This window comes from Paroedura picta, chromosome 1, assembly GCF_049243985.1.
Source record: "Paroedura picta isolate Pp20150507F chromosome 1, Ppicta_v3.0, whole genome shotgun sequence".
In the NCBI taxonomy this organism is placed as follows: Eukaryota; Metazoa; Chordata; class Lepidosauria; order Squamata; family Gekkonidae; genus Paroedura; species Paroedura picta.
In genome coordinates this window covers 11,433,217-11,460,997 of record NC_135369.1, presented here as the reverse complement: position 1 = coordinate 11,460,997, position 27,781 = coordinate 11,433,217, and the positions used below count along the sequence as shown (strand labels likewise).

The window sequence follows — 27,781 nt, the reverse complement described above, 5'->3', positions numbered from 1 at the left end:
TTCTTCTTCTTCTTCTTCTTCTTCTTCTTCTTCTTCTTCTTCTTCTTCTTCTTCTTCTATCCATCCCCTTTCCCCTTCCTGCTTTATCCCTCTGTTTCCCGCACCTCCTTAGGAAAACACCCACCCCAGTGAAGAACTGGATCTCAACTCCACGGGGAAAAAAAAAGTTTTGTCGACGTTGGAATCAAGTTGCGGGCGCCGCTAAACTTCTGCGCTCAATCCGATCCTCTCTTTCCCTTCCCTCCAGATCTCCTGGCCAATGGAGGGGCCCCAAGATTCCTGGGGGATCTGGGGGTGGTCCGGAGCCCCCGAGCCCAGAGCCGGGGACCAGCCCCTCCCTGCCCGAGGGGAAGGTCCCTCTTCTCCCTCCCTCTGCCCCTTCCCCGGCCCGAGTGGGAAGGCGGCGGGGGAGTGGTCTGTCCGGCCGCCGGAGAGCAGGAGGAAGAGGCGGCGGAGGCGGAGCCAGCCCTGGGCGCTCCCAGCTTTCGGGCCCCGCAGTCCCCTCGCCAGGCCAGGCCAGCCGTGCCAGGAAGCGGGGCCCCGCCATGGCCAAGTCCTACGACCACCTCTTCAAGCTGCTGCTGATCGGGGACAGCGGCGTGGGCAAGACCTGCCTCATCATCCGCTTCGCCGAGGACAACTTCAGCGGCACCTACATCAGCACCATCGGTGAGTGGGCGCCCGCGCCTCGCCCGCCGGGTCCCGCATGATCAGGGCTAGGAGAGCGCTTGGCGCCGTGGCTCCGCGGCAGAGACGCCGCTTGGCGTGCAGAAGGTCCCCGGTTCGATCCCCGGCATCTCCAGCCAAAAGGGGTCAGGCGGTGGGTGATGGGCAGGACCTCCCTCCGCCTGAATCCCTGGAGAAGGACTGGGGCTCAGCGGGGGGAGCCTCTGCTTTGGCAGGCGCAAGTTCTCTGGTTCAGTTCCTGGGACTGGCACTGGGAAAAGATAATCAATAAGTCAATGATGCCAAATGCTGGGGAGTTGCTGCCAGCCTGAGTCTTGAGACCCTAGAGAACTGCAGCTGCCAGCCTGAGTAGGCAATACTCAGTGGCCCAGAGGTTTGATTCAGTCTAAGGCAGCTGCTGCTACCTTTTTATAAATGAATATATTCATTGAAGTATGCATCCCCCCCCATTTCTTCAAATAATCTTAAAACTTTTAAAGCATTGAAACAGGGATTATCTATCTATCTATCTATCTATCTATCTATCTATCTATCTATCTATCTATCTATCTATCTATCTATCTATCTATCTATCTATCTATCTATCTATCTATCTATCGGCTCAGGGCGGTTTATGTGAGACAAGAAAAGGATACAGGTAACATCATTTATAGCAGGGGTAGTCAAACTGCAGCCCTCCAGATGTCCATGGACTACAATTCCCAGAAGCCCCTGCCAGCAAATGCTGGCAGGGGCTTCTGGGAATTGTAGTCCATGGACATCTGGAGGGCCGCAGTTTGACTACCCCTGATTTATAGTAACAGCAAGGTGAATAACAACAATAACATTAACATAATAATAACAACAGCAATAACATTAAATAATTGTGTATACTGTAAGGAGCCTCAGCTCAGCTCTTACTGGGACCCAGTGGGTTGGTCAAATTCGTAGCAGTCGTAGTAGGAGGGGGGAGGCTTGGGGGGCCAATGGGAAGCGATGTCTTTGTTGTTATTTATAACCCACTCAGGGTTCAGGGCTAGTCACAACACATATAATAATAAATCATTTCTTTATCATTAAGCCCTCCCAGAAGGTTGGGAACGTCTCCCTCTCGGCACCTTCCAGCGATCCTTGGCGTTTGGAGATACACTGCCTCAAAATAGGGAGGCTCTGTTGTCAGTCATCCAAGGGAACAGCCTAAGAATCGCTTTGGTGAGGGAGACCTTCCATGGCTTCTTATGCACAGGGGTTTCCCCCACAAGCATAATGTGCCTGACTTCCCATAGCGGTCAGCAGGATGCTTTTGGGAAGTCCAAACATTGGGAATGGAGCTCAGATTGCCCTCATAGAATCATAGAACCATAGAGTTGGAAGGGGCCATACAGGCCATCTAGGTTCAATGCAGGGTCAGCCCTAAGCATCCTAAAGCATCCAAGAAAAGTGTGCATCCAATCTTTGCTTGAAGACTTCCAGTGAGGGGGAGCTCACCACCTCCTTAGGCAGCCTATTCCACTGCTGAACTACTCTGACTGTGAACATTTTTTTTCCTGAGATCAAGCCTATATCATTGTACTTGTAGTTTAAACCCATTACTGCGTGTCCTCTCCTCTGCAGCCAACAGAAACAGCATCCTGCCCTCCTCCAAGTGACAACCTTTCAAATACTTAAAGAGGGCTATCATGTCCCCTCTCAACCTCCTTTTCTCCAGGCTGAACATTCCCAAATCCCTCAACCTGTCTTCACAGGGCTTGGTCCCTTGGCCCCAGATCATCCTCATCGCTCTCCTCTGTACCTTCCTTTTAATACAGTAACTCCCCCATTGACCAGTGTTCAGAAATGCTCGGCTCCTGAAAACAAATTTTCCCTTTTGCTTGCTGACTCTGTGAGCTGCCACCCCCACCCCCACCCCCTATCTAATGAGAATTCCTGGCCTAGCAGTCTTCAAGCAAAGGTTGGAGACACACTTTTCTTGGATGCTTTAGGATGCTTAGGGCTGATCCTGCGTTGAGCAGGGGGTTGGACTAGATGGCCCATATGGCCCTTCCAACTCTATGATTCTATGATCCTGCATTGAGCAGGGGGTTGGACTCGATGCCTGTATGGCCCCTTCCAACTCTATGATTATATGATTCTAAAAGAAATCCACCCTCCATCCCCGAACCGAGCCTGAAAATCCAGCAGTCAGAACCACCAGAAGTTAGGAAAGACCATATAACGTGGTAATTGTAACGTGTATCCTAGGCGTGACAGAGCGGGAAGTGGAGGAGGTTCTACCAAACCAGTTTCCTAACTAGGCCAGGGGTACATCGTCAAGGCTGCTAAAATAGGATTAATGACTCCATAACGCAACTGGGACAGGGTAGGGCTGGTTCAGGCCCAGTACTCTGATCCCTGCCTTGGCCAGCTCCAAACCAAACCCTTGCTGGCTGCAGGGCCTTGATCCGTGTCGTGTCTGTAGATCCGCCGAGGACCGAGCTTGAGGTCCTCGGCAGGATCCTACCCTGCACAGTAATCAGCCAGCGCGTGGCTTCATCCCAATTGCCGGATCCAGTCAGTTTAACCTGGTGGGAAGATCTACTGTTTTGTCTTGTATATAAGTCGAGGATTTTGGAGTTTCGGTTCAGTTTTAGTTCTCTGTACTGTCTAGCTGGGGTCACAATAAAGCGCTGAAATGCACTCACAGCGCCCAGGTCTCCGAACCCACGGAGCTAACCATTTGTGTGGGCAGGATGGTGTCCAGCATGGTGTGGCGGTTAAAAATGGCAGCCTCTAATCTGGAGAACTGGGTTGGATTACCTCTTCCTCGTTCATGTGCAGCCAGCTGAGTGACCTTCACCCAGTCTCAGTTCTCTCAGAGCTCTCGCAGCCCCACCTCCCTCACAGGGGAGAAGAAGGGAAGGCGATTGTAAGCTCCTTTGAGGCTCCTTTGAGTTGTGAGACGCTGGGTATAAAAACCAACTCTTCTTCTTCTGCAGGGGAGCATTTTTCAAAGGGACCTGTAGTAAGTAAACTTCAAGTACAACGATATAGGCTAGATATCAGGAAAAAAATTTTCACAGTCAGAGTAGTCCAGCAGTGGAATAGGCTGCCTAAGGAGGTGGTGAGCTCCCCCTCACTGGCAGTCTTCAAGCAAAGGTTGGATGCACACTTTTCTTGGATGCTTTAGGATGCTTAGGGCTGATCCTGCGTTGAGCAGGGGGTTGGACTAGATGGCCTGTGTGGCCCCTTCCAACTCTATGATTCTATGATTCTATAAGGGAGCACCTTTATAATAGGCCAGGATTCTGTAGTAACCATTCTTCTAGGATTCATTTGCTTTTGCCTGCCTTGTACCTCCTATTCCACTTCCCGTATTCCTTATCGTGTCTCTGCTAATCCTGTAATCCTGGTCTCTTTGCATTACTCACCTCCAGCCTTGTGTTCTCAGATTGCTTGGTTTTACATCCCATAATCCACTTCGCGTCTCAGAGAGAAAGGAGGATGATAAATGAATACATTCTCATGGCTGCTTCATTTAGTCGCTCGGGTGTCTTGGCTGGAGCATCGGTCCTGCCACCAAACGTTTGTAGGTTCCCTTGATGGGACTTTTCACACAGAGAGTCACGAACCTGTGGAATTCATTGCCACAGGAAGTGGGGGCAGCTACAGGCACAGACAATTTCAAGAGGGGATCAGGGAAACGTCTGGAGCAGAGGTCCATCAATGGCTCTTAGCCACAAGGAATAGAGAGGACACGCTGTCTAGAGCAGGGATGCTCTGTCTTTTTGGTGCTTGGGATGCCACGGTGGGATGATAGAATTAGAGGATCAGAGGATCATAGAATCGTAGAGTTTGAAGGGGCCTCCTGGGTCATCTAGTCCAACCCCCTGCACCATGCAGGACACTCACAACCCTATTGCTCATCCACTGTCACCTGCCACCCCCTTGAGCCTTCACAGAATCAGCCTCTCCGTCAGATGGCTCTCCAGCCTCTGTTTGAAAATCTCAAAGGAAGGAGAACCCACCACTTCCCGAGGAAGCCTGTTCTACTGAGAAACCGCTCTGACTGTCAGGAACTTCTTCCGGATGTTTAGGTGGAATTTCTTTTGAATTAATTTCATCCCATTCGTTCTGGTGCAAGAGAGAGCAACTCTGCTCCATCCTCTACAGCAGTGGTCCCCAACCTTTTTATCACCGGGGACCACTCAACGCTTGACAATTTTACTGAGGCCCACTGCCCTAACGCTCTCTGACTCTGGTCGCTATGGTAATGTTTAAACATCCCTTCAAAATAAGATACAGACACGCCACAACAGTGAACATAAGGAAAATTTTATTTTCATGGAAATTTTAACTCATGACAATGACAAATCAATGGGAACCCTGAGCTTGTTTCTCTGCAACGAGATAGTCCCATCTGGGAGTGATGGGAGACAAGGACACCCGAAGTGTGTTGTAAAGGGCCGGGGGGGGGGGGGGAGAAGGCGTTCTTCGCGGTCCACCTCCAATTAGTCGATGGACCACATGTGGTCCGCGGCCCACGGGTTGGGGATCGCTACTCTACAGGGCAGCCTTTTAAATACTTGATGGCTATCAGATCCCCTCTCAGTCGTCTCCTCTCCAGGCTAAACAGACCAAGCTCCCCCAACCTTTCTTCATACATCCTGGTCTCCAAACCCCTCACCATCTTTCTTGCCCTCCTCTGGACACGTTCCAGTTTGTCAACATCCCTCTTCAACTGGGGTGCCCAAAACCGAACACAGGACTCCAAGTGAGGCCGAACCAGAGCAGAGTAAAGTGGTACCATCACCTCCCTTGATCTGGGCATGATGTTTCTGGAGTTCTGACTCGGCTGTTTGACCTCCTGATGGCCCCTGGGTCCTGGCCACTGAGTGACACAGAGTGCTGGACTGGACGGGCCATTGGCCTGACCCAACATGGCTTCTCTCTTGTTCTTATGTCTGAGGATCATGCAAGAGGAAGATTCACCTGGCCCTGCGACATCCAAACAAAACCCAAATTACATGGCAGACAGTTAGGTCTCTGTCTCTCTGTGTCTCTGTCTCTCTCTCTCTCTCCTTTTTCTAGACAAAGTTTCCTTTTCTTCTCAATGAAACTATTTTGTCCTTTTGAGCTGGGTGCTGGACTCCCCTTGGTCTATTTAAACTCTGCCCACAGAGAACCCGATGGCCCTGCAGTGGTCTCGGGCCGTTTGCTTGCAGTGTTTCGGGAAAGGTTGCGGGAGGCCGGAAAAGGAGACACCCACCGCCCCATCCCCGTTTCCACTTCATCCCTGCCTTGGTTGCATGTGCAGTGGAGCTCCGACTGGGGAGGTGGGGCGTGTGCACAATGGAACCGGATTAATTAAGCAGGGGCAAAAGGCGTGATCCCCTACGTGTAGCCTCTAACGCCTTCTCTCCTATCTAGGGATCGATTTTAAAATCCGGACGGTGGAGATAGGGGGTAAGAGGATCAAGCTGCAGGTTTGGTAAGTGTCGGGAGCGTGTTTGTGTGTGTGTGTGGGGGGGGAGAGGGGCTCCAAAGGAAAGTCCCTGCCCCAAGGCGCTTCCCGACGGAGTGTTCAGTTGATCCCGAGGACGTGGTATTGATTCGGGATGAGGGTGAGGAGGAAATGAGAAACGGGATTGGAGGGGAGGTGGTTTTATGGCCTCGAATCGGGGTGACTTTGTATTTCGTTTCCTTGCAGGGACACGGCTGGGCAGGAACGCTTCAAAACCATCACCACGGCGTACTACAGGGGAGCCATGGTACGGAATTATCCCCTGGTCCCCCTCGAGAGCCAGCGTGGCGTGGTGGTTAAGGGCGGCAGCTTCTAATCTGGCGAGCTGGGTTTGATGCCCCGCTCCTCCTCCACGGGCAGCCAGCTGGGTGACCTTGGGTGACCTCTGGCTGGTCACAGCCCTGATAGAAGCTGTTTTCACAGAGGAGTTCTGTCAGAGCTCCCTCAGCCCCACCTCCCTCACAGGGCACCTATTATGGGGAGAGGAAGGGGAAAAAATCAGGGTATAAAAACCAACTTCTACTCACTGAGAAAGAATCTTTCCAGGTGGGTAGGGGATCTCATTTTCACAGGGAAGGGTCTTGAGAAAGCCCCCTATCATCCAAGCTCCGAAGAACAACCTGTCTGTCGGACTGACACCTAGGACCACCTGGGCGGGCTTTCTGCTGCCCCTGCACTTCCCAGAAGCCTGAAAAGGCCGAAAGCCTAGACCTCTCATTTACTTTGTGTTTTCAAGCAAATAGTGGTTGAAGGTAGACTGCCTTGGGACTGGCAGGCTTTTCTTTGCTCGCATGGCTTCAGTCTGTAACCACCCATCTTTTCCCCCCTGGATCAGTCTTAACCCGTTTGTAAAAGCCAACCGAGATAGCAGATCTCTGCCACAACTTGTGGCAGCATCTTCTATGAATTTCATTCTGTTTTCTGCAATGTTCTCTCCTGTCCCCTGAATCTCTCACTGACCTTACTGCTAGAAGACATTCCATGCCTGGCACTTTCTCCAAGCCATCCCTGAATCTTGACCATTCATCGGTGTGTTTTAGCCCACCCTTCCTGGAGGAGCTGTCTGTCTCTCCCTTCCTTCACTTTTATCCTCACCACAACCCTGCAAAGTAGACTGGACTGAGAGGGGGCTTTTGGCATAAAGTGAACCCAGTCAGGTTCGTGGCAGGGGGCACATTTGAAGCTGGGACTCCCCGATCCCAGGCTGGTGATAATAGTTACGTCAGGCTGCAGGAGCAAAATTAAAACAAGGTTCCAGGGGCACCCTAAAGGCAAGGAAATTTATTCCTAGCTTTTGTGAGTCAGAGCTTTACTGATGACACAAGCGCTCCTGCATCTGATAAAGTGAGCTCTGACTCACCCTGGCTTCTGATGAAGTGAGCTTTGCCTCAGATGTCACTACTACAGAGGAAGGCTTAGGGCCTATTAATCACGGGTGTTTTCCCTGGTTTTCCTCCTGCATGTCTGTCGATCTGCATTGATTTCCCTCCCTTTAGCACTGAGAGAGCTCAGACAGAACAGATTGGCCCAAGGTCTCGTAAATCTCAAAGGGGCTTACATTCACCTTCCCTTTCCTCTCCCCGCAAGAGACACCCTGTGAAGGAGTTGAGAGTGAGACGCTCTGACAGAACTGCTCTGTGAGAACAGCTCTAACAGGACTGTGACTGTTCTCCAGTCACCCGGCTGGCTGCCTGTGGAGAAGCAGGACATCATACTTGGTTCTCCAGATTGCAGGCAGCCAATCTTAACCACGGCATCAAGCTGGCTCTGAATACAATTATACAAAAGTAATATTACAATAATAATTCCAATACGATAACAATAATAGAATGCAATAAGCATAAAACAAGAATCAGAAATTTGAAGCAGAAGAAGAGTTAGTTTTAATATCCCACTTTTCAATACGCAAAGGAGTCTCAAAGCAGCTGACAATTGCCTTCCCTTCCTCTCCCCACAACAGACACCCTGTGAGGGCGGTGGGGCTGAGAGAGCTCTGACAGAACTGCTCTGTGAGAACAGTTCTAATGGGACTGTGTCTAGCCCAAGGTCACCCAGCTGGCTGCATGTGGATGAGCAGGAAATCAAACCCAGCCCTCCAGATGAGAAGCTGCTGAGCTCTTAACCATGACACCACACTGGCTTGTGTTTATTCAATAAAAGCAGAAGCCACCCAAGTCTCTTGATGGGGACGGCTGTGATTGTTATGAGAAGCATCCTGAAAGGCACAGAATACAGGCCGCACTTCAAAAGGATAGTCCGGAGAATGGTAGAGCCCAAAGGGGTGTGGGGTTTGGGGGTATTCAAGTGCGTGCCTGGGCAGATAGTGTCAAATGGCAAGGAACGAGACCATTCCTTAACGTGGAGCTTCCTCCCTCCGTAATTCATGCCTTCTCCTCAGGGGATTATCCTCGTATACGATATCACCGACGACAAATCCTTCGAGAACATCCAGAACTGGATGAAGAGCATCAAGGAGGTAAGTGGTCAAGAGCAATGGAGGAATTATGGAAAGACGGTTAAAAATTGTGCATGAAAAGTGGGTGGTTGAAAAGAAGATGGTAGCATTCATGTGGCCACCCAGGCAAGAGGTGGACTTCCCTGATGGAATATGCAACATCTGGGGTGTGCATGATTCAGCAGCATATGTGAAGAATACCCTAGAGGGGGCATCAGAGGAGATATGTAGTTAGCATATTCAGATTAGGGCGCCTTCTCTCGCCTTCAGTGTCTTGATTGGTTCAATTGGAGACTTCCGGCTCCTTTGAGCGCACCTCCTCTCTAGAATCATAGAATCATAGAGTTGGAAGGGATCTCTTGGGTCATCTAGTCCAACCCACTGAACTATGCAGGACACTCCCAACTGTATCGCTCATCCACTGTAACCTGCCACCCCCTTGAACCTTCCCAGGATCAGCTTCTCCGTCAGAGGGCTCTCCAGCCTATGTTTAAAAATCTCCAAAGATGGAGAACCCACCACCTCCCGAGGAAGCCTGTTTTCCCTGCTTTCCTCCAGAACAACAATTAGTCAGTTAGACTGTTAGGCCTATCCCTCTCCCCTCTTCTTCACATGGCTGTTTCTTCTTGTTGCTTCTCAATAAAACGATGTCATTCCTTAAGCAGTTGGTGCCCTGCTCCTCCTTTGCATACTTAAGCTCTGCTGACGTCCCTTTCTGTGCCTCTTTCACAGAACGCTTCTGCTGGCGTCGAGCGCCTATTGCTGGGGAACAAGTGTGACATGGAAGCCAAGCGCAAGGTGCCCCGGGATCGAGCAGAAAAGGTATCAGCACATGGTCGAAAGAGGATATCAGGGTGGGAGAACAGGGTTTCTTTGAGGGGCAGAGTGTAAATGTTGAATCTATACGCACATTTATTTACTTACTAGATTTAAAGCCCGTTGCATCTGTAAATACAATGGGCGCTAGCATCCCCTTTCCTCGGTCCCCCTCCCTGAGCAGCCCTCCCACCAGCACTCCCCTCTGGTCCGAAAAGGCCTCCCTTGGTCTCTCCAAGCCTTGGTGGGCCTTTTGGGGGCAGGGAACTCCCTTCTCCCCCCCCCCCCGGCCAGCTCCACCAATCTCCTCTCCTGGTGGCGGTCAAGGGCAGACTGACCCTTGCCAGGTTCATTGGGGTCCACTCCAGCCTCTGTTTCTGGTCCGCAGGGCTATCAGGATGTGCACAGCAAAGCACAACAAAGCTGTGCGCATCCTGATTGGACCGTGGACTAGAAACAGAGGGCGGACTGGCTCCACCCAGGAGGCCTGCTCAAATATTAAATATTAAGAGAAGCTAAGTGTTAATATATTTTTATTAAGAGAATATTAAGAGAAGCTATTAAATATTAAGAGAAGCTAAGTGTTAAAGATGTGTTTGTTTGTTTTACATTTATATACCGCTTTCCCCTGAGGCTCAGGGCAGTTTACATAGAACTTAATGGAACAGGAACAATACAGAAAAAGATGGCTATAAATAACAGTAATATTAAACAGTAGATATCAATAAACAGTGATATAGTAGAACAATGGAACAGACATGAACAGTAATTCAGCTGCAGTATACTGACGGCCCTGTGGCTGGACAGTTCAGTTGATGATTTACATGGGAGGGAGGCTCAGGAGCCCCAAGGAAGGTCATGGTTCTGGTCGACCTCAACCAAATGCCTGCCGGAAGAGCTCCCTTTTGCAGGCCCTGCGGAACTGTTCTAGTTCCATCAGGGCCCTGATCTCCTGTGGAAGCTCGTTCCACCAGGGGGGGGCCAGGACGAAGAAAGCTCTGGCCCTGGTTGGGGTCAAGTGAGCTTCCTTGGGGCCCGGGATCACCAAGCAGTTGGAAGCAGAAGAGCACGCAGCTCTTTGAAGGGTGTAGGCAAGGAGGCAGTCCCTCAGGGACACGAGGCCCAGACTGGAAGCTGCCTTACACCGACTCGTGGCACAGGGCCATCAAGGTGGCTCTTGTCTCCTCTGACGGGCAGTGGCGCTCCAGGATCTCAGGTCGAGGTCTCACACATTGCCAGGTAGCCGATTATTTAACTGGAGCTGCTGGAGGCCTTCCATCTGGAAAGCAGGGACTCCGCCATTGAGCCTCACCTAAATAGCGGTGGTAGCGGAGATGTTCCTTCTTGATCAGGGAACGAGGCCGACACGGAGGAGGAAAGTGTTGCTGAGTTGTAGCCGACTTTGGACAACCCCTTATGGGGTTTTCGGGACAAGAGGGGAACAGAGGTGGTCGGCCCTTGCCTGCCTCTGTAGAGCAAGCCTGGACTTTTTTGGTTCGCTCCCATCCAAGAAGTAACTCTTCTTAATTTGTGAGCTCTGACAAGATCAGATTAGCCTGGGCCGTCCAGCTCAGGACTCCGCAGCAGCAGTATGGAGGTCCCTTCTTGCTCACTGGAGGAAGAAGAAGAAGAAGGAGAGTTGGTTCTTATATGCCGCTTTTCCCTACCCGAAGGAGGCTCAAAGCGGCTGACAATCGCCTTCCCTTTCCTCTCCCCACAACAGACACCCTGTGAGGGAGGAGAGGCTGAGAGAGCCCTGAGATTACTGAAGAAGAAGGAGAGTTGGTTCTTATAGGCCGCTTTTCCCTACCAGAAGGAGGCTCAAAGCGGCTGACAATCGCCTTCCCTTTCCTCTCCCCACAACAGACACCCTGTGAGGGAGGAGAGGCTGAGAGAGCCCTGAGATTACTGAAGAAGAAGAAGAGTTGGTTCTTATAGGCCGCTTTTCTCTACCCGAAGGAGGCTCAAAGCGGCTTACATTCACCTTCCCTTCCTCTCCCCACAACAGACACCCTGTGAGGGAGGTGAGGCTGAGAAAGCTCTGAGATTACTGAAGAAGAAGAGCTGGTTTTTATATGCCACTTTTCCCTACCCGAAGGAGGCTCAAAGCGGCTTACAGTCGCCTTCCCCTTCCTCTCCCCACAACAGACACCCTGTGGGGTGGGTGAGGCTGAGAGAGCGCTGATATCACTGCTCGGTCAGAACAGTTTTATCAGTGTTGTGGGGAGCCCAAGGTCACCCAGGTGGCTGCATGTGGGAGAGAGCAGAATCGAACCCGGCATGCCAGATTAGAAGTCCGCACTCCTAACCACTACACCAAACTGGGATCCAGGATGCGGGTTTAGTTTTGCCGAGGGGTTAGCGGGGGTCTGGCTCTGAGCGTGCCCCGCTTCGTTCCCCACAGCTGTCCAAGGAGCATGGGATCCGGTTCTTCGAGACGAGCGCCAAATCCAGCTTGAACGTGGAAGAGGTGAGTCCCAAGCGCGTGCAAACCGCCGGGTGGGCGAGGGGAAGATCCTCCCTAAAGAACCACGGCTATCCCTTGGGGTCAGCCCCAGGCTGTGCTGCCGATTAGGGCTGCCAGATCCAGGTTGGGAAATAGATGCATAGCGCTGGAAGGGGCCATAGAGGCCATCTAGCCCAACCCCCTGCTCAGGGCAGGATCAGCCTCAGGCAGTCATGAGAAGCACTGCCGCTTCACTGAGCCCCTCCTGTCTTTCTTTCCCCCTCCTCACTTCTTTTTCCCATAGGCCTTCAACACTCTGGCCCGGGATATCCTTCTGAAAACGAGCAAGAAATCGGTGAGCGGCCATTTCTCGAAAAAGTTTCTCAGTGGGTGGCCCAGCCAAGCCGGGTAGGGGAGAAGCAGGGAGGACTTTTGAGATTATAGAATCATAGAGTTGGAAGGGGCCACACAGGCCATCTAGTCCAACCCCGTGCTCTACGCAGGATTAGCCCTAAGCATCCTAAAGAATCCAAGAAAAGTGTGTATCCAACCTTTGCTTGAAGACTGCCAGTGATCCGACCCTCTGGGTTAGATCAATGCTACCTGAATCGCAGCAGCAGAAGGTAAGTGCCTCAAAAGGCATCTCCCCAAAGTCCAGACTGGTCCTCGGGCTCATTCATTCAAGATTCCATTGTATTGAATGGGCCTTACTCCCAGGTAAGTGTCAACATGCTTGTTTCAGAGGGCAGCCGTGTTTATCGGCAGTGAGACAGCTGGATTCAAGTCCAGGTGGCCCTTCAAGACCAACAAGATATTCCTGGGCATCAGCTTTCAACACTCAAAGCTCCCTCCGTCCAGTTAAATGATCAAGGAAGGACGGCTGTATTTTTTCTGCCCCCCCCCCCCGGAGTCCAGGAGTGACCAAACTGTGGCTCTCCAGATATCCATGGACTACAATTCCCATAAGCCCCTGCCAACATGTGTGGCATGGTCTCGTGGGAATTGTAGTCCTTGGACATTTGTGCTGTCCAGCATGTGCTGTCAGGGGCTCATGGAAATTGTAGTCGATCGACATCTGTGCTGCCCAGCATGTGCTGGCATGAGCTTATGGGAACTGTTGTACTTGGACCTCTGTGCTGTCCAGCATTTGCTGGCAGGGACTCATGGGAACTATACTCCATAGGCATCTGCGGTCCAGAAAGTGCTGGCAGGGGCTCATGGGAACTGTAGTCCATAGGCATAGTCTGAGGAAGAGTGCTTGCCCTCGAAAGCTCACTCCTTGAATAAATCTTTGTTGGTCTTAAAAGTGCTGCTGGACTCTGGACGTCTACTCATTTGAATCTATCGTACGCATCTATCATACACATCTTTGTGGTCCAGCATGTGCTGGCAAGGTCTCATGGGAACTGTAGTCCATTAGGCATCTGGAGAGCCATAGTTTGGCTACCCCTTCTCTAGGTTTCGAACCGCACCACTCCACAGTTGGATCCAGACGACAGATAATCTAGCCTGGCCAAGGGGAGACAAAGCAAACTCAGGTGACAACCATCCAAACTGATCACAGAAATACTGTGGGGTGGGGAGTGGTTCCTCAATAGGCCTGCAAATGAATATTCCGGGGATTGTGTGAACTAGGCTGGAGATCCATCTTAAAATGCAGAAGAATCAGCAAGGGAGAACCAGCCACCATAGGGTCAGAACCCGATAACCCTTTGTGGCATCAGGGATTTTCCTTCCTGCTGGAGAGCTCAGAATTCCAAAGCATGCCAGCAGTTCTTCAACAAAACTGTACCTGCCGTTGTGATCTGGGTAGCCCAGGCAAGCCCGATCCCGTCAGATCTCCTCAGAAGCAAAGCTGATCCTGGCTCGTATTGGGATGGGTGCCCTCCCAGGATTTGGGCTGTCATTCCTCCAAGGAACCTAGGGTCATGACACAGAGGCCAGGCAACGATAAATTATCTCCGAACTATCCTTGCCCAGCTGCCAGACCATCTGCCGATCTCCTGGCTGCACCACCCAAACGCCATCCTACGATAAATAAATAAATGGTATTTGTTTGGTGTGGGCAGGGAGGCTCTGAACCGGGCAAAGGTCCTTGTCAAAGCAGTCGTAAGCTGGTCTACTCAGAGTGCTTCTGAAGTGTACTCCATGGGGCTTACTCCCAGGACGGTATTCTTAGGATTTCTGTGCTGGGAGCTCAAATATATTCTCTCCAGAGGCAGATCACGGCTGATGGGGCCTCCTTGTAACATCGCATTGCTTCCCTGCTACAGCTTGGATCTCACTTCGATTTTCTTTCCCCCTTACCTGTTTCAGGGTCCAATCAACAAGGGGCAAGTGGAACTGAAAGGATCACAGAAAAGCACCAGCAGCAGATGTTCCTTGGTGTAGCGGCCGGCTGCTCAGAAGCTGCTGTTTGCTACTCTACGGCACCTGGGGCCTTGGCATCGGGCACCCGTGTGCCAGTCACTCCCTTCCATTCCAAACGCCTCCAGGTTCTCCCCGGGACAGCACAGGAGGCTAATTTTTTGCTTAACAAAACCTCAGAGCTTGCCACCCAGTTTAGGGCTGGATCTGAGATACTGGCAGATACTCCAAGTCTGGGACTTCCTCCCTTCAACATTCCCTTCTGCTTCCTCAGTATGCCTGCAACTGAATATTGAGGGGGTTGTGCGAACTAGGATCGAGATCGATCCTAAAATGTGGGGGAATCAGCCAGGGGAAACCAGCCACCACAGGGTCAGGACATAGGGGGCTGCAAGTGAACCCCCGGGATTGTCCTCTCTTGTCCCTTAAGCCTGCTTATCTGCTTCTTAGCAGGGTGCCTTCACACCACAGTGCTATCGGGAGAATTTGTTCACACTACAGTTAGGCCGTGTCCTGCACAGTCCATAGGAAAGACTTTGACCTGCTTCTGGATCCTTCAGGGGAGAGGACCAAACTGACTTCTTCCTAGAAAGTCTCTCCAAAAGGATCCTCAAACATGTGCCTTGGAATCCTCAGAAAATGTAACCGCAGACGTGTCGTCTCTTGCTCTCCTTTTGTAATTCGTTGACAGTATTAAATATTTGCAGTTACTTCTGTGCCGAAACCAGTTGGAACCGCAGCTTTGGGGTAGGTGGGAAGAAACACCCCCCCTCCCTTGACTGCTCCTGACAAGAGCTGAGGGAGGGGTTTGGGTGTGTTGTGGAAACAGCATAGCAAGAGGGCGAGGCTAATGCAAAGAGGGGGTTTAATTAATAATTATCTTGTTATTTCCACCACACTGCTCAGAGCATGAATGTTTGGAAGTTTTTTAAAGGCACCTTAAGGAGCTTTAAAAACAATAATAAGACGTTTTTCTTTACAAAGAGCACGCTCAATTCAATCAGTCTTTTTAACGTTGCGGGACAGTTTCAAAAGGAAAAGGTGTTTGCTCAAAGCCATCATCATAAAACAAGGGGTTGTTAGGTGCGAAGTTGTGTCCGACCCACTGCAACCCCATGGCCAATGATCCTCCAGGCCTTCCTGTCCTCTACCCTTCCCCGGAGTCCGTTTAAGTTTGCACCTACTGCTTCAGTGACTCCATCCAGCCACCTCATTCTCTGTCGTCCCCTTCTTCTTTTGCCCTCAATCGCTCCCAGCATTAGGCTCTTCTCCAGGGAGTCCTTCCTTCTCATGAGGTGGCCAAAGGATTTGAGTTTCATCTTCAGGATCTGGCCTTCTAAAGAGAAGTTAGGGCTGATCTCCTCTAGGACTGACTGGTTTGTTCGCCTTGCAGTCCAAGGGACTCGCAAGAGTCTTCTCCAGCACCAGAGTTCAAAAGCCTCAATTCTTGGGCACTCGGTCTTCCTTATAGTCCTACTTTCGCAACCATACTAGGAATACCATAGACTTGACTAAATGCACTTTTGTTGGCAGGGCGACGTCTCTGCTTTTTAGGATGCTGTCTAGATTTAACATAGCTTTCCTCCCCAGGAGCTAGCACTTTTAATTTCTTTGCTGCAGTCCCCATCTGCAGTGATCTTGGAGCCCAGGAAAATAAAATCTGTCACTATCTCCATTTCTTCCCCATCTATTTGCCAGGAATTGAGAGGGCCGGATGCCATGATCTTTGTTTTCTTGATGTTGAGTTTCAACCCAACTTTTGCACTTTCCTCCTTCACCCGCATCAACAGGCTCTTTAGTTCCTCTTTCTGCCATTAGAGTGGTATCATCTGCATATCTGAGGTTGTTGATGTTTCTCCCTGCAATCTTGATCCCAATTTGTGACTCCTCTAATCCCGCCTTTCTCATGATGTGCTCCGCATACAAGTTAAATAGGCAAGGCAATAGCCTTGCTGAACTCCTTTCTCAATTTTGAACCAATCAGTGATTCCATGCCCAGTTCTCACTGTTGCTTCTTGACCTGCATATAGGTTTCTCAAGAGACAAATAAGATGCTCTGGTATTCCCATCTCTTTAAGAACTTGCCACAATTTGTTGTGCTCCACACAATCAAAGGCTTTAGCATAGTCAATGAAGCAGAAGTAGTTTTTCTGGTACTCCCTAGCTTTCTCCATGATCTAGCGTATGTTGGCAATTTGAAATCTAGTTCCTCTGCCTCTTAGAAATCCTGCCTGCACTTCTGGAAGTTCTCGGTCCAAAAACAAAGTGCCGTTTTTAAAAAGATGAGAGGCATTCTCTTCTCTGGGCCAAGTAGGAAGGGAGATTGAAACATTCAGATTAGAGGGTTTACAGACAAATGCCTTGTCCAGTTCCACATCCAAGAATTGGGACATGAGGTCAAAAGATAACGCACAAATAAATTTGTGCAAAGAAAGAGACCACCAGACACATGGCTTCCGTTGATCTCTATCTAGCAATGCCAGCACAGATTTTTATACTACTTCCTGTTCCTTGTCTTCAAACTGGAACTTTTGTTTGGCCATCTAAAGGCCACATATGATATTAACTAGTTCTTATCTATAGAGCATCATTCCGAAAGCATGCGTACAAAGCAGGTTAGAATCGGCTAAGACAAATCTCTTTCCACAGGCTTTCCCATGGCCTTCGGTTTCAGTGTTGTTTTGTCTTCCCCTCCTCATGAACATCTTGATTACAGGCATCTCTTTCTGTGTGCAGGATCGCATGCTCTTAGCTCATGGCCTTTTTGTTAGCAGTTAATAGTGACTCAGTGCAGGATCAGCCGAAAGCATCCAGGATCAGCGTAATACGTCAAAGTGTGCATACATGTGAAAGCTCACACCAAGAATACAACTCTGGGTGGTCTTCTGCAAACCAATATGTCCCCAACATCACAAGATGGTTGCAAAGATGAAAAAGGGGACCGTTAGTGCCTGCTCAGGTTCCTTGGAGAAATGCAAAGAGTGTATCTTTCTGTATCCGACACATGCTTAGGTCTTTTTAGCTTAGGGTTGCCAGCTCTGGGGGGGGAATGCATGGGGATATAGGGGTGAACCCTGGGAAAGGTGGGCTTTCACCAAGGGAGGGTATAATGGCGACAAGCCCCCCCTGCCCACCCCCCCAAAGCTGCTATTTGCTCTGGGGGAACTAATCTTGGTGACCCGGAGAGCAGTCCCAATAGCTGGAGAGCTCCAGATGTCACCAAGGGGTTTTCAACCCTACTTTGGCAGCTGCTTTTAGCAGAAGAAATGCAACCTCACTGTGTGACGGCTCAGAGACACATCCCCCCTAATGCCAAGATTTTATTCAGAAGCCCAGATTTAGTAGCCTTTCTAATATTTCCTGATGGAAGCCCATGTTGACTGGCAAGGGTAAGTAGCAGGAATCTTTACTCCACTGAAGCCCCTCCCTGCCCCAAGCCCCGCCCACTCCCAACTCCACCCCCAAAGTCTCCAGTTAATTCCCAACCCAGAGCTGGCAACCCTAGAGGTTTGCAGGGGAAGGAATACAGTTGCCAACTCTGGGTTGGGGCATTCTTGGAGATTTGGGGGGGGGGAGCTTGGGGGGGAGGGGCCTCAGTGCCATAGAAGCCCCACCCTCCCAAGCAGCCATTTTCTCCAGGAGAACTGATGCTCCCTGGTCTGGAGATCAGTTGGACTTCCCAGAGATCTCCAGGCAGCAGCTGGAGGTTGGCAGCTTGACAGAGTTGTTGAATAAGACCTCCCATGCCATGCAAACCGGCTCGTTTTACCGGTGGCGCATGCATGTATTCAAATTTATGCTAATAGGAAAGGCGTTCCCATTGACTTTTCTAAAAAGGGCCAGCCAAGGGGCGACCACGCCCCGCGGCCTCCGCCGCCATGGCAACGCGCGCCTGGCTTCGAGAGCGCCTATCGGGCGGAAGAAAAGAGGAAGCCCTCCCATTGGCTCGACCCGGGGTACGCAGAATGTTGCCGCTCTATTCGACGGCATCTCTATGGTGGAATGCTTCGTTCATGAAATCTGGAAGGTTGTAGAGATACAATCGTAGTTATTATCGACAGTTCCGGTTCGAAACCGAAATGTGTTCCCTGTACCTGGTAAATAAAAAAAAAAGGCCATTTTCTCGCTAACTAAGCTCCTTTCAGCCCATGGGGGAACTAATCTTGATGGATCCTCCCTGTTTTCTGTAAACCGCCCTGAGCCCTCAGGGATAAAGGTAAAGGTATCCCCTGTGCAAGCACCGAGTCATGTCTGACCCTTGGGGTGACGCCCTCCAGCGTTTTCATGGCAGACTCAATACAGGGTGGTTTGCCAGTGCCTTCCCCAGTCATTACCGTTGACCCCCCAGCAAGCTGGGTACTCATTTTTCCCACCTCGGAAGGATGGAAGGCGGCTGAGTCAGCCTTGGGAGGGCGGTATATAAATATAATAATAAAAATACAAATAAAATAAATGGAAAGCCTGAGGCAACCGTGGGTCCGAACTGCGACCTGAATTCACCCTTTCATTCCTGTGTGGTCAACTTTTATTGCAATTGTGCTAAGACAATATACAGGCTTGGGCTTCGAACGCCGCAGCTGGCTGTGCTTTCAAGACAACAGTTCAACAGGTGTGAGACTCTAGGATGGAAAGGGGAGGGCTGTACCTGGTGAATGCCAGCTTGCACACACCCTCCCTCGGAAGGGCCATGTATATGGCCATATTCTCCGGTCCTTTCCCTCTATGTGCCTCGATTTGCGCAGCTGTATAAAAAAAAAGGAGCCTGTTGGTTCCAACTTTTCGTGCCGGGCTTCTCTTAAACTTCGGTGCAGTCCTTACATAAACTTCTATGTATTTCTACCACCTATGCCCCGCCCATGGCGGCACCCACACGCTGCGATCGGGGACCGGAAGTCGTTATGTGGCACCATCTCTATTGTCCCCCTTTGCGAGACGGCCCGACGTAACCGTTCCTCCGCTCGCGCCTGCGCGGCACCCGATATCCCAGCATGCTCTCTGTCGCCCAAGATGGCGCCGCCCGTGGAGTGAGGCGGAAGCGAGTCGGAGGCGGTCCCGTCTGCAGCGACGATGGGGCCAAGATGGCGTCTCGTGGTGGCGACGCTTGTGGGGCTCCTCGCTCCGCCTCTCGGGTAAGGGGCGCTGGGGCGGGACGCAGGAGGGGCTCAGGGCTCAGGCAGGCGCTTTCTCTTAGGCACCACGGAGGGAAGGTAAATGGGGGGGGGGGGGGTCAGGGGATCTCCTCTGTCGCAATTCATATTGTATTTAGTCGCTTTTTCTCGGCCCGGAGAGCCTCTCCTCCGTTTTCTTTTCGCAACAACCCTGTGGGGTAGGGTTAAGCTGGGAGGGTGTGCCTGGCCCGAAGATGCCCAGTGACAAAGTGGGGATTTGAACCTGCGTCTCCCATAGGGTTGCCAACTCTGCACTGGAAAATCCCTGGAGATTTGAAGGATGGAGCTGGGATTTAGGGCAGGGAGGTGCCTTAGTGTAGTGCCTTAGTGTAGTCAAACTGCGGCCCTCCAGATGTCCATGGACTACAATTCCCAGGAGCCCCTGCCAGCGTTTTGGCAGGGGCTCCTGGGAATTGTAGTCCCTGGACATCTGGAGGGCCGCAGTTCGACTACCCCTGGTGTAGTGTAATGTATGGACCATTCAGAGTAGCCATGTTCTCCAGGGGAACTGATCCCTTAAGTCTGGGGATGAGCTCTAATTCCCGGGGACTGGCATCTCTAGTGTCATGGTTAAGAGGGATAGCGGCCTCTGATCTGGAGAACCAGGTTTGATTCCCCACTCCTCCACATCCAGCCAGCCGGGTGACCTTGGGCCAGTCACAGTTCCTCTTCGAGCTCTCTTAGCCTTACCTCCGTCACAGGGTGTCTGTTGTGGGGAGAGGAAGAGAAGGCCCCATAAGCTGCTTGGAGACTGTTTGGGTATTTAAAAGCGGAGCACAAAACCCCTTTATCTTCCTCTCCTCTTCCAGATCCTAGTCTGACTCTTACAGATCCACTGTGCTGACCTGCTTTATTTTATGAGAGAGATAACCCTGGTCTTAATTGAGTCTGTACATAAATAATAGGAAGTTGCTTGACCTATGATATTTTAAAAGCTAATTGTTATACTTTAGCGTATGCCTTTGTGCCTACTTTGATACATAAAGTTGGTAATGGGCTTGTAAACATAGAAGCCACAGGATGCAGCTTGTGGTGCTCCTTTGCAAAGCTCAAATTTATATAAGATAAATGCAGCGACTGTATAGTAATTAAATATTTGCTAATTACAGTAGGAGACAAATTAGTGTAATGACTAGGAATAGTACTAGGTTTTCTGGTGGATTCTAATTAACAATTGCAAGTCAGAATCTTCCTTAGAAATGTTTGTTGTTGTTGAAGGACTGGGACTTTCATATTATCCTAAGAAATTGAAATGTTCTCACTGGTTTCAAATTGTGGCTGTTTTTTGCATCAGATTTTCGCTTCTAGCACAGGCCTCCTTGCTTGGTGTCAGCTTAGTGTCATGGTCAAGAAAGGTAGTTTCTTATCTGGCGAGCCAGGTTTGATTTCTCTCTTCTCCACTTGCAGCCAGCTGGGTGGCCTGGGGGTAATCATGTAGGGCTGTTCTGACTGAGCAGTCCTGTCAGATCTCTCTCAGCCCCACCTACCTCACAGGGAGTCTGTGAGGAGAAGAAGGGAAGGTGATTTTGAGCCACTTTGAGACTCCTTTGGGCAGTGAAAAGCTGAGTCTAAAAGCCCACTCTTATTCTCCCCTTGCTCTGTGTAATCCACAGGTGGGCATAGTTGGATAAGAGAGGCCCTAAAAGGTATGGCTGATGTGATTCAGGCCTCTGATTTTGTGTCGTAGAGTAGATATGGAGTTGGCAGCCAGCCCCTGAGTTTAGTTAGATGGTCATTTAAAGGCAAAGGCACCAGGATGGGTTTAGTTAGGTGGTATGTGTCAGAATCTTTTGATTACTGCCATGATCTGTGTTTGACCTCAGTGACTCCATCTTGTATTCGTGCATCTGTGTGCCTAGACTTTTCTTAGCCATGTAACTCTGAAATGCTTGTGTAGTGATTTAGTAACTGTTACATTTCTGCCAGACTGTATTATCTCTGCAAGTTGAAATTGTGAAGGTCTCAAAATTGAAGATGGGCCGGTTATCATCCTTGGCCCACCGCCCGGACTGGCACCTGCAGGAGGGGGCTTCGGGCCTCTGGGAACACAGCTGGGTTTGGGTAGGAGATTATATGTGTAAAAGGGGATGCATTTCAACTATTGATCAGATTCGACTTTGAAACATCTAAGGATTCTGAACTGCTATGCAATAAAGCTTTCTTAAAATCAGAAGTTTTGTTGCTAGACTGTCAGTTCCTGACAGTATTTTGGGATTGGAGATCTGTGGGGGTTGTCAGTAGGTGAGGGTACTGCTAGGCTCGTGAGAAGGCAGGAGCGTTGCCAAGACAATATGTTGGGATGATTATATCTGGGAGATGTCACTGATAACAAAAAATGTTCTCTTTGGTGATTGTTTTCCAATGCATGTCGGAACCGCCCCTATCTGGCAGCCAGGCAAGGGATGTTGAGAGGTGATTTGCCATTGCCTGCCTCCCTAGAGTTCCTTGGAGGAACCACCTCCCAATCTTCGGAATTGGGCCATCCAAATACCAGTGCTGCTCTTCTGCTTAACACCTGAGAATGCACTTTGAATGGAAGTTGGGCAGCACAGAGTGCTGAAGAGTGTTTCACAGTGTGGTCTCCATATTAGACATTTTTATATACAATACATATCAGTTGGGAGCTTCACTGTCTAGATTTTTTAACCGCCTTGCAAGCCCTAATATTATAGATTTCTGTACTGTACTAGTGCATTTAAACTTATTTGGCCACTGAGGTTGACCCCTTAAGTGGTCGAAACATGTCTGGTTTTTGGTCCTCTGTGTTAATGTTGATTCTGTACTTGGGAGCACTGTACAGTCTATACAAATGAGATTCTTTGTGTTGTTAACTTGTATTAAAGGTAAAGGTATCCCCTGTGCAAGCACCGGGTCACGTCTGACCCTTGGGGTGATGCCCTCTAGCGTTTTCATGGCAGACTCAATACGGGGTGGTTTGCCAGTGCCTTCCCCAGTCATTACCGTTTACCCCCCAGCAAGCTGGGTACTCATTTTACCGACCTCGGAAGGATGGAAGGCTGAGTCAACCTTGAGCCAGCTGTTGGGATCGAACTTCCAGTGGACAGAGCTCCAGACAGCATGTCGGCTGCTCTACTACCCTGCGCCACAAGAGGCTGTGGGTAACTTGTGTTATGTGCACATAATTACAATTACAAGAGCCTCTTGTGGCAGAGAGTGGTAAGGCAGCCGTCTGAAAGCTTTGCCCATGAGGCTGGGAGTTCAATCCCAGCAGCCGGCTCAAGGTTGACTCAGCCTTCCATCCTTCCGAGGTCGGTAAAATGAGCACCCAGCTTGCTGGGGGGTAATCGGTAATGACTGGGGAAGGCACTGGCAAACCACCCCGTATTGAGTCTGCCATGAAAACTCTGGAGGGCGTCACCCCAAGGGTCAGACATGACTCGGTGCTTGCACAGGGGATACCTTTACCTTTACCTTTATATTTGGTTTGTAAACACAATTTTTGCAGGTCAGCCTTTAGGTTCCTAAACCCTCCATATGCTAGCCAGGGCTGGCCCTCCTTAGCTTCTGAGATCTGATGGGATCAGGCAGGCTATCCAGTTGGGGCTGACTGATGAATAGAGTTGTAAATGGTTGAGGGATTCAGCTGTTCTCAGCCTGGAGGGCTCAGATTCGTTAGTATTTCATATATGTATGAATCGATTTATGTACTGACCCCTCTTGGACTCCCCGTCTCAGAGCAGCGAAGAAAAAGTCAAATTGCATTTAACAGTAAGACGATAATAAAACAATCATCAGCAAGCTTAAAAGCATAATTAACTTCTCCAAACAGGTGGCTCCATGATCCAAAAGTTTCTAAAACTTTTCTTTGTTTGGTGGATGGTTGTTTTTTCTCTCCTTCCAATTGAGGCCCAGTTGAGTCGTGCTATAAGTAGCATGTCCCTTCAGAGAGTGGACACCAATGGACCAAATAATTTCCATGCAACGATTCTCCTATCTGTGCAGGGATGAACTGGCCAAAGAGCCACTCCTGTTTCCCGCAATTCATCTGATGTCTCCTGACCTGTTTGCTCTTCCTTTGCAGATCAGCTGCGGTGGCTTCGGAGAGTGATGGGAAAGTGACAGGTGAGGGGCGGCCGCAAGGTTGCCAATTTTCCTAGGGGGGGGGGTCTGAAAAAGTCTTCTGGTATTACCTCAGAGAGCCAGACTCCAGAGATCAGTTCCCCTGGAGAAAATGGAAGCCAACTGTTTGCCTCCTCTCCCCGTTCCACTTAAAAGATGCCCGCCATTTCACACTCCCTCCAAAGCCTGGTTGAGGCAGGCAGGCCTTGCAGCCAAGATCAGCAAGAAGGTCCCTCTTAGCTCTTCAGGGAGCCTCTCCCACTGAGCCCGAAAGGACCCCCCTGGGATAGATGACCGATAGCTGCCTGATGACCCTAGTTGGTGCTCAGGGATATATGAACACACGAAGCGGCCTTATCCCGGATCAAAGTGTTGGTCCACCAGGGTGAGTATTTATTTACTCAGTCTGGCAGCCAGTCTCCGGCAGAGGTCTTTCCCATCAATTACTGCCTGGTCCTTTGAACTGGAGATGCTGGGGATTGAACCTGGGACCTTCTGCACCCCAAGCAGAGGTTCTCCCACTGAGCCACAGCCCCTGCTGAGACTAGCTGCAGCTCTCCAGAGTCTCAGGATCTGAAGTGGCTCTTTCAAAATGCAGCAACCCAAACCGGGCAAGCAGCTTTCCCATCACCCGCTGCCTGTTCCTTTTTTTAGCTGGAGATGCTGGGCATTGAACGGGGGACCTTCTGCCGGCCAAGCAGGTGATCTGCCCCTGAGCCACGGCACCTTCTGGGACTAGCTGCAGCTCTCCAAGGGCTCTGGGGGAGGTCTTTCCCATTACCTACCGCCTGGTCTTTTTGAACGAGATGCCAGGGATTGAACCGAGGACCTTCTGCAGGCCAAGAAGAGACTCTGCCCCTAAACCCCTCCCCGAGGAAAGAGATAGTCCAAAGCTTCAGGCAAAGCATGGCCTGAATTAATAGGTGTTATTAAAAGTAAAAAAAACCTTTGGGGTGTTTTCAGGAAGCTGAGCTGCTGTTCTGATTCCCACAGTGAACGTATCCAAGGCCCCTGTGTGTTGGCGGACCGAGGACTTTGAGGTGACCCAGCCGTGTGCTCCGTGCTCCAGTTTTGAGGCGGTGAGTGGGGCTTTTCCAGGCTGGGGGTGGGGGAGCACACTGACCACAGTCAAGCAGCTCTGCTACGCAAAAGTTTGCCTCTGCGATCCCTGCACGGACTCGACGGCCGCAGTTTGCTCGATCCCAGGCGAATTCAGAGCTCAGGACTCCCTTGATCAGCCAGAGGAGCCCCAGTCCTTCCCCTTCGTTGGCCTGCAACAAAACCCAGAATCACATTGAGCTGGGAGATACACCAAAGGGCCATCCGGTCCAGCCCCCCACCTTTGTGGGGACTTAAAAATCACACCCTCCTGAGAGGGGCTCATCCAGTCTCCTCCTCAAAATGTCCGATGAAGGCACTTGGGTCTCTTTGCTGCAAGTGTTAATTTATTGTTGTCATTAATAACTACATCCTCTTGGTTGCAGAGGAGGAACCCCGAGTGCCGCACGACCGGCTTCATTGAGCACATCAGCTGCGGCGGGAAGCAGGAAATCAAGAGGTGAGTGCAGCTACCGTGGCTTCCGGCAGCCCTCCGGTATCCTGTCTCTGGCAGCGGTCAGCAGCTGTACTCATGAAGGTGCAGATTCGGGAGCTGCTGCACTGAAGAGAGGCAAAGGGTGATCTCTGCCAGCACTCAGCCAGCCTTCCAATGAAATGAAGGCCCTGGTGCAGCGGTACGCTCTGCCAAAGGAGATCGGAGCCTGGTGGGGCCTCATTCTCAACCAGGGTTATATATATTATATATATACTAGTAAGAAAGCCCATTGCAACCAGGAATGCAATGGGTGCTAGGACCCAGGGGACATCAGCAGGCGCAGATCTCTCTCTCTCTCTGTCACAGCAGCAGCCATAGTAGGTAATCAGGGCTGTTTGTAGCAGGGAATGAGGGCTCGTTTGGGTGGCTCTCTCTGTCTCTCTTTCTGTCTCCCTCACAGCAGGAGCGATAGCAGGTAATCAGGGCTCGTTTGCGGTTTGGCAGGGCTCTCTGTGTGTCTCTCACACACACCCACTGGCTCCTGCAGCATCTAAGAGCAAAGCGGCTAGTCTCGAGGGAGGGCGGGAGCTGTAGGTGCAGGGCCAATCAGGGTGCGGCCAGCTTTGCTAGCTGCACCCTGATTGGCCCTATTCCAACTCAGACAGCCAGGACACTCTCCGTCCTCAGGGCTACAGTGGCCTTGTTGAATTCATTCACAGTAACCAAGGAATGGGAGGGAAGAGCTGAATCTGCCATACTCCCCCTTTTGCTCCTCCTATCCCCCTTACTTAGAAGTTCTTCTCAGAGCTCCACTGGCAGAAAATGGCTGGAGGAAGGCCGTTGCAAGCAAATTATTCCAGTATTCAAGCAGGAGAGGACTAGGTCCAGTGCCACGGAGAATTAATTTGAATTGAAAACATTAAAAGACCCAAAATAAGTATTAAAATTGCCCGTAGTGCTTGTTTCTCTCATGAAAAAGCGGGGTATAAAAACCAACTCTTCTTCTAAGTAATGCTAAAGCACATGAATTAAGCTCATTTGTACTACATCCTTTGTACGCTTAATTAAGCATTACTGCACTGTTGTATTAAGGGGTACTCAAGTCTATGGAAACGTTGCACTCTCTATGAACTGTGTTACGTGCTTTAGCCTGAATTCCATTTGCATTGTAGGGCTAGTCTTTTGTTGTAGACATGGAGACCCTCTCTTTGTTTACTACCTTACACCCCTGCCGTACAATGCACAGTGCAGCTGCCGTGGCTCAAATGGCCGGTATCATCACACACACACAGAAGGTTTCTCCGTGGCCTCTCCCCGGCCCCCTGACTCTTTCCTTCTTTCCTTCCCAGCTGTCGCTCCGTGGAGATGGAGGCCCACGCCTTCTGGAAGTTCGAGGGGGCCATGATCGGCCTGGCGGCCTTCTTCGCCCTGCTGGTGGTGTACCGGCAGCGCATGCTGGACCGGAAGGCCCTGGAGAAAGTCCGCAAGCAAATCGAGTCCATCTAGCCGCCCTTGCGTTTCTCTCGTGGCCGAAGGCGGCTCTGGCAAATCTTCCAGTGGACTTCGGAAGGTGAAAGGGGACCCGTTTCCTTCTTGCAAAGAACTCCCCTTGTGGCCACCTGGGGGCGCCATTCCCACATGCGCAGGGACTCGGAGTTTGAACTGGCCTTGTGAGGGCCTATGAGAACGGACACCCCTGTGCCCCTCCAGAGGACTGCAGTGGTTTCCATCACCGCCCCACCGCACCAAGGGACGAGAACCCACCGCCAAGCTGGCCTGGCGCACGCTTCCCTTGCCATGTTGGCCCTTCTCTGCTGTACCCCCATCCCTATTTATTAAAGCAAAGACCATTGGGGGGGATCTGACGCTTGTCCCTACATTCGGAATGGGAAACGGGGCAAGCGGCAGGTCCTCGTAAACCCAGCTCGTACCGACATTCACCCTTTCAGCGTCCCAACTCGTATCCCGTGATTATGGTGTTTCCGCACAGTATATGAAATGAGCTTCCTCTCCGTCGTTAAGATGTATGCGATTCAAGGTGATAAAACGAATGCTTTGGAGTGGCTCACGAGCACCCAGGCTCCGCTAGCCTGGTTTTTAGCTGTGTGTGTGTGTGGGGGGGGGGGCTTCCAGGGACCCCTAGAAGAAAGATGGGATTGACATGCCCTTATAGAGGGGAGGTGTCCTCATTTATCTCCCGAATTTGAAACCCTCCGGTTGGTTATCATTCCGGGCTGGAACACATCAGCTCCTTTTGTGAATGAAGCTGCCTCATACAGACTGGGTCAAACCCTTGATCCGTCGAGGTCAGTAATGTCTGCTCCGACTGGCAGCGGCTCTCCTCCAGCCTGGAGATGCCAGGGATTGAACCGGGGACCTTCTGCATGCCAAGCAGATGTTCTAGCACTGAGCCACAGCCCCTCCTCATGGCTCTTAAGAGTCTCAAGCAGAGGGCTTCTGGTTGACCTCCATCCTGGTCCTTTAACTGCTGGAGATGCCTGGGATTGAACCAGGGACCATATGCATGCCAAGCAGAGACTCTGCCACTGAGCCACAGCCTCTAATAGACGGACAGCCCCTATTCTGGGTCTAAGACCAAGGTCTTTCCCATCACTTCCTGCCTGGTCCTTTTAACTGGAGAGGCCAGGGATTGAACCTGGGACCTTCTGCATGCCAAGCAGAGGCTCTTCCACTGAGCCACGGCCCCTACTGAAACAAGCTGCAGCTCTCCAGGGTCTTAGGCTGAGGA

General features: G+C 50.8%; 2 protein-coding genes across 2 annotated transcripts; both read left to right on the top strand.

Annotated features, from left to right (window-relative positions):
* The first annotated feature begins 271 nt into the window (after positions 1 to 271).
* On the top strand, positions 272 to 14,974 carry RAB13 (RAB13, member RAS oncogene family). The gene is made up of 8 exons (XM_077321415.1): positions 272 to 669; positions 6,073 to 6,133; positions 6,353 to 6,413; positions 8,565 to 8,642; positions 9,354 to 9,443; positions 11,842 to 11,907; positions 12,188 to 12,238; positions 14,200 to 14,974. Exons 1-8 carry the CDS (start codon positions 546 to 548, stop codon positions 14,272 to 14,274), a joined length of 606 nt encoding a protein of 201 aa, XP_077177530.1. The 5' UTR covers positions 272 to 545; the 3' UTR covers positions 14,275 to 14,974.
* A 4,261-nt stretch (positions 14,975 to 19,235) lies between these two features.
* JTB (jumping translocation breakpoint) lies at positions 19,236 to 27,103 on the top strand. Its single transcript, XM_077321390.1, has 5 exons — positions 19,236 to 19,379; positions 23,461 to 23,501; positions 24,492 to 24,577; positions 24,983 to 25,056; positions 26,382 to 27,103. The coding sequence occupies exons 1-5, from the start codon at positions 19,318 to 19,320 to the stop codon at positions 26,536 to 26,538; spliced, it is 420 nt and encodes a 139-aa protein (XP_077177505.1). The 5' UTR covers positions 19,236 to 19,317; the 3' UTR covers positions 26,539 to 27,103.
* The last annotated feature ends 678 nt before the right edge of the window (positions 27,104 to 27,781 follow it).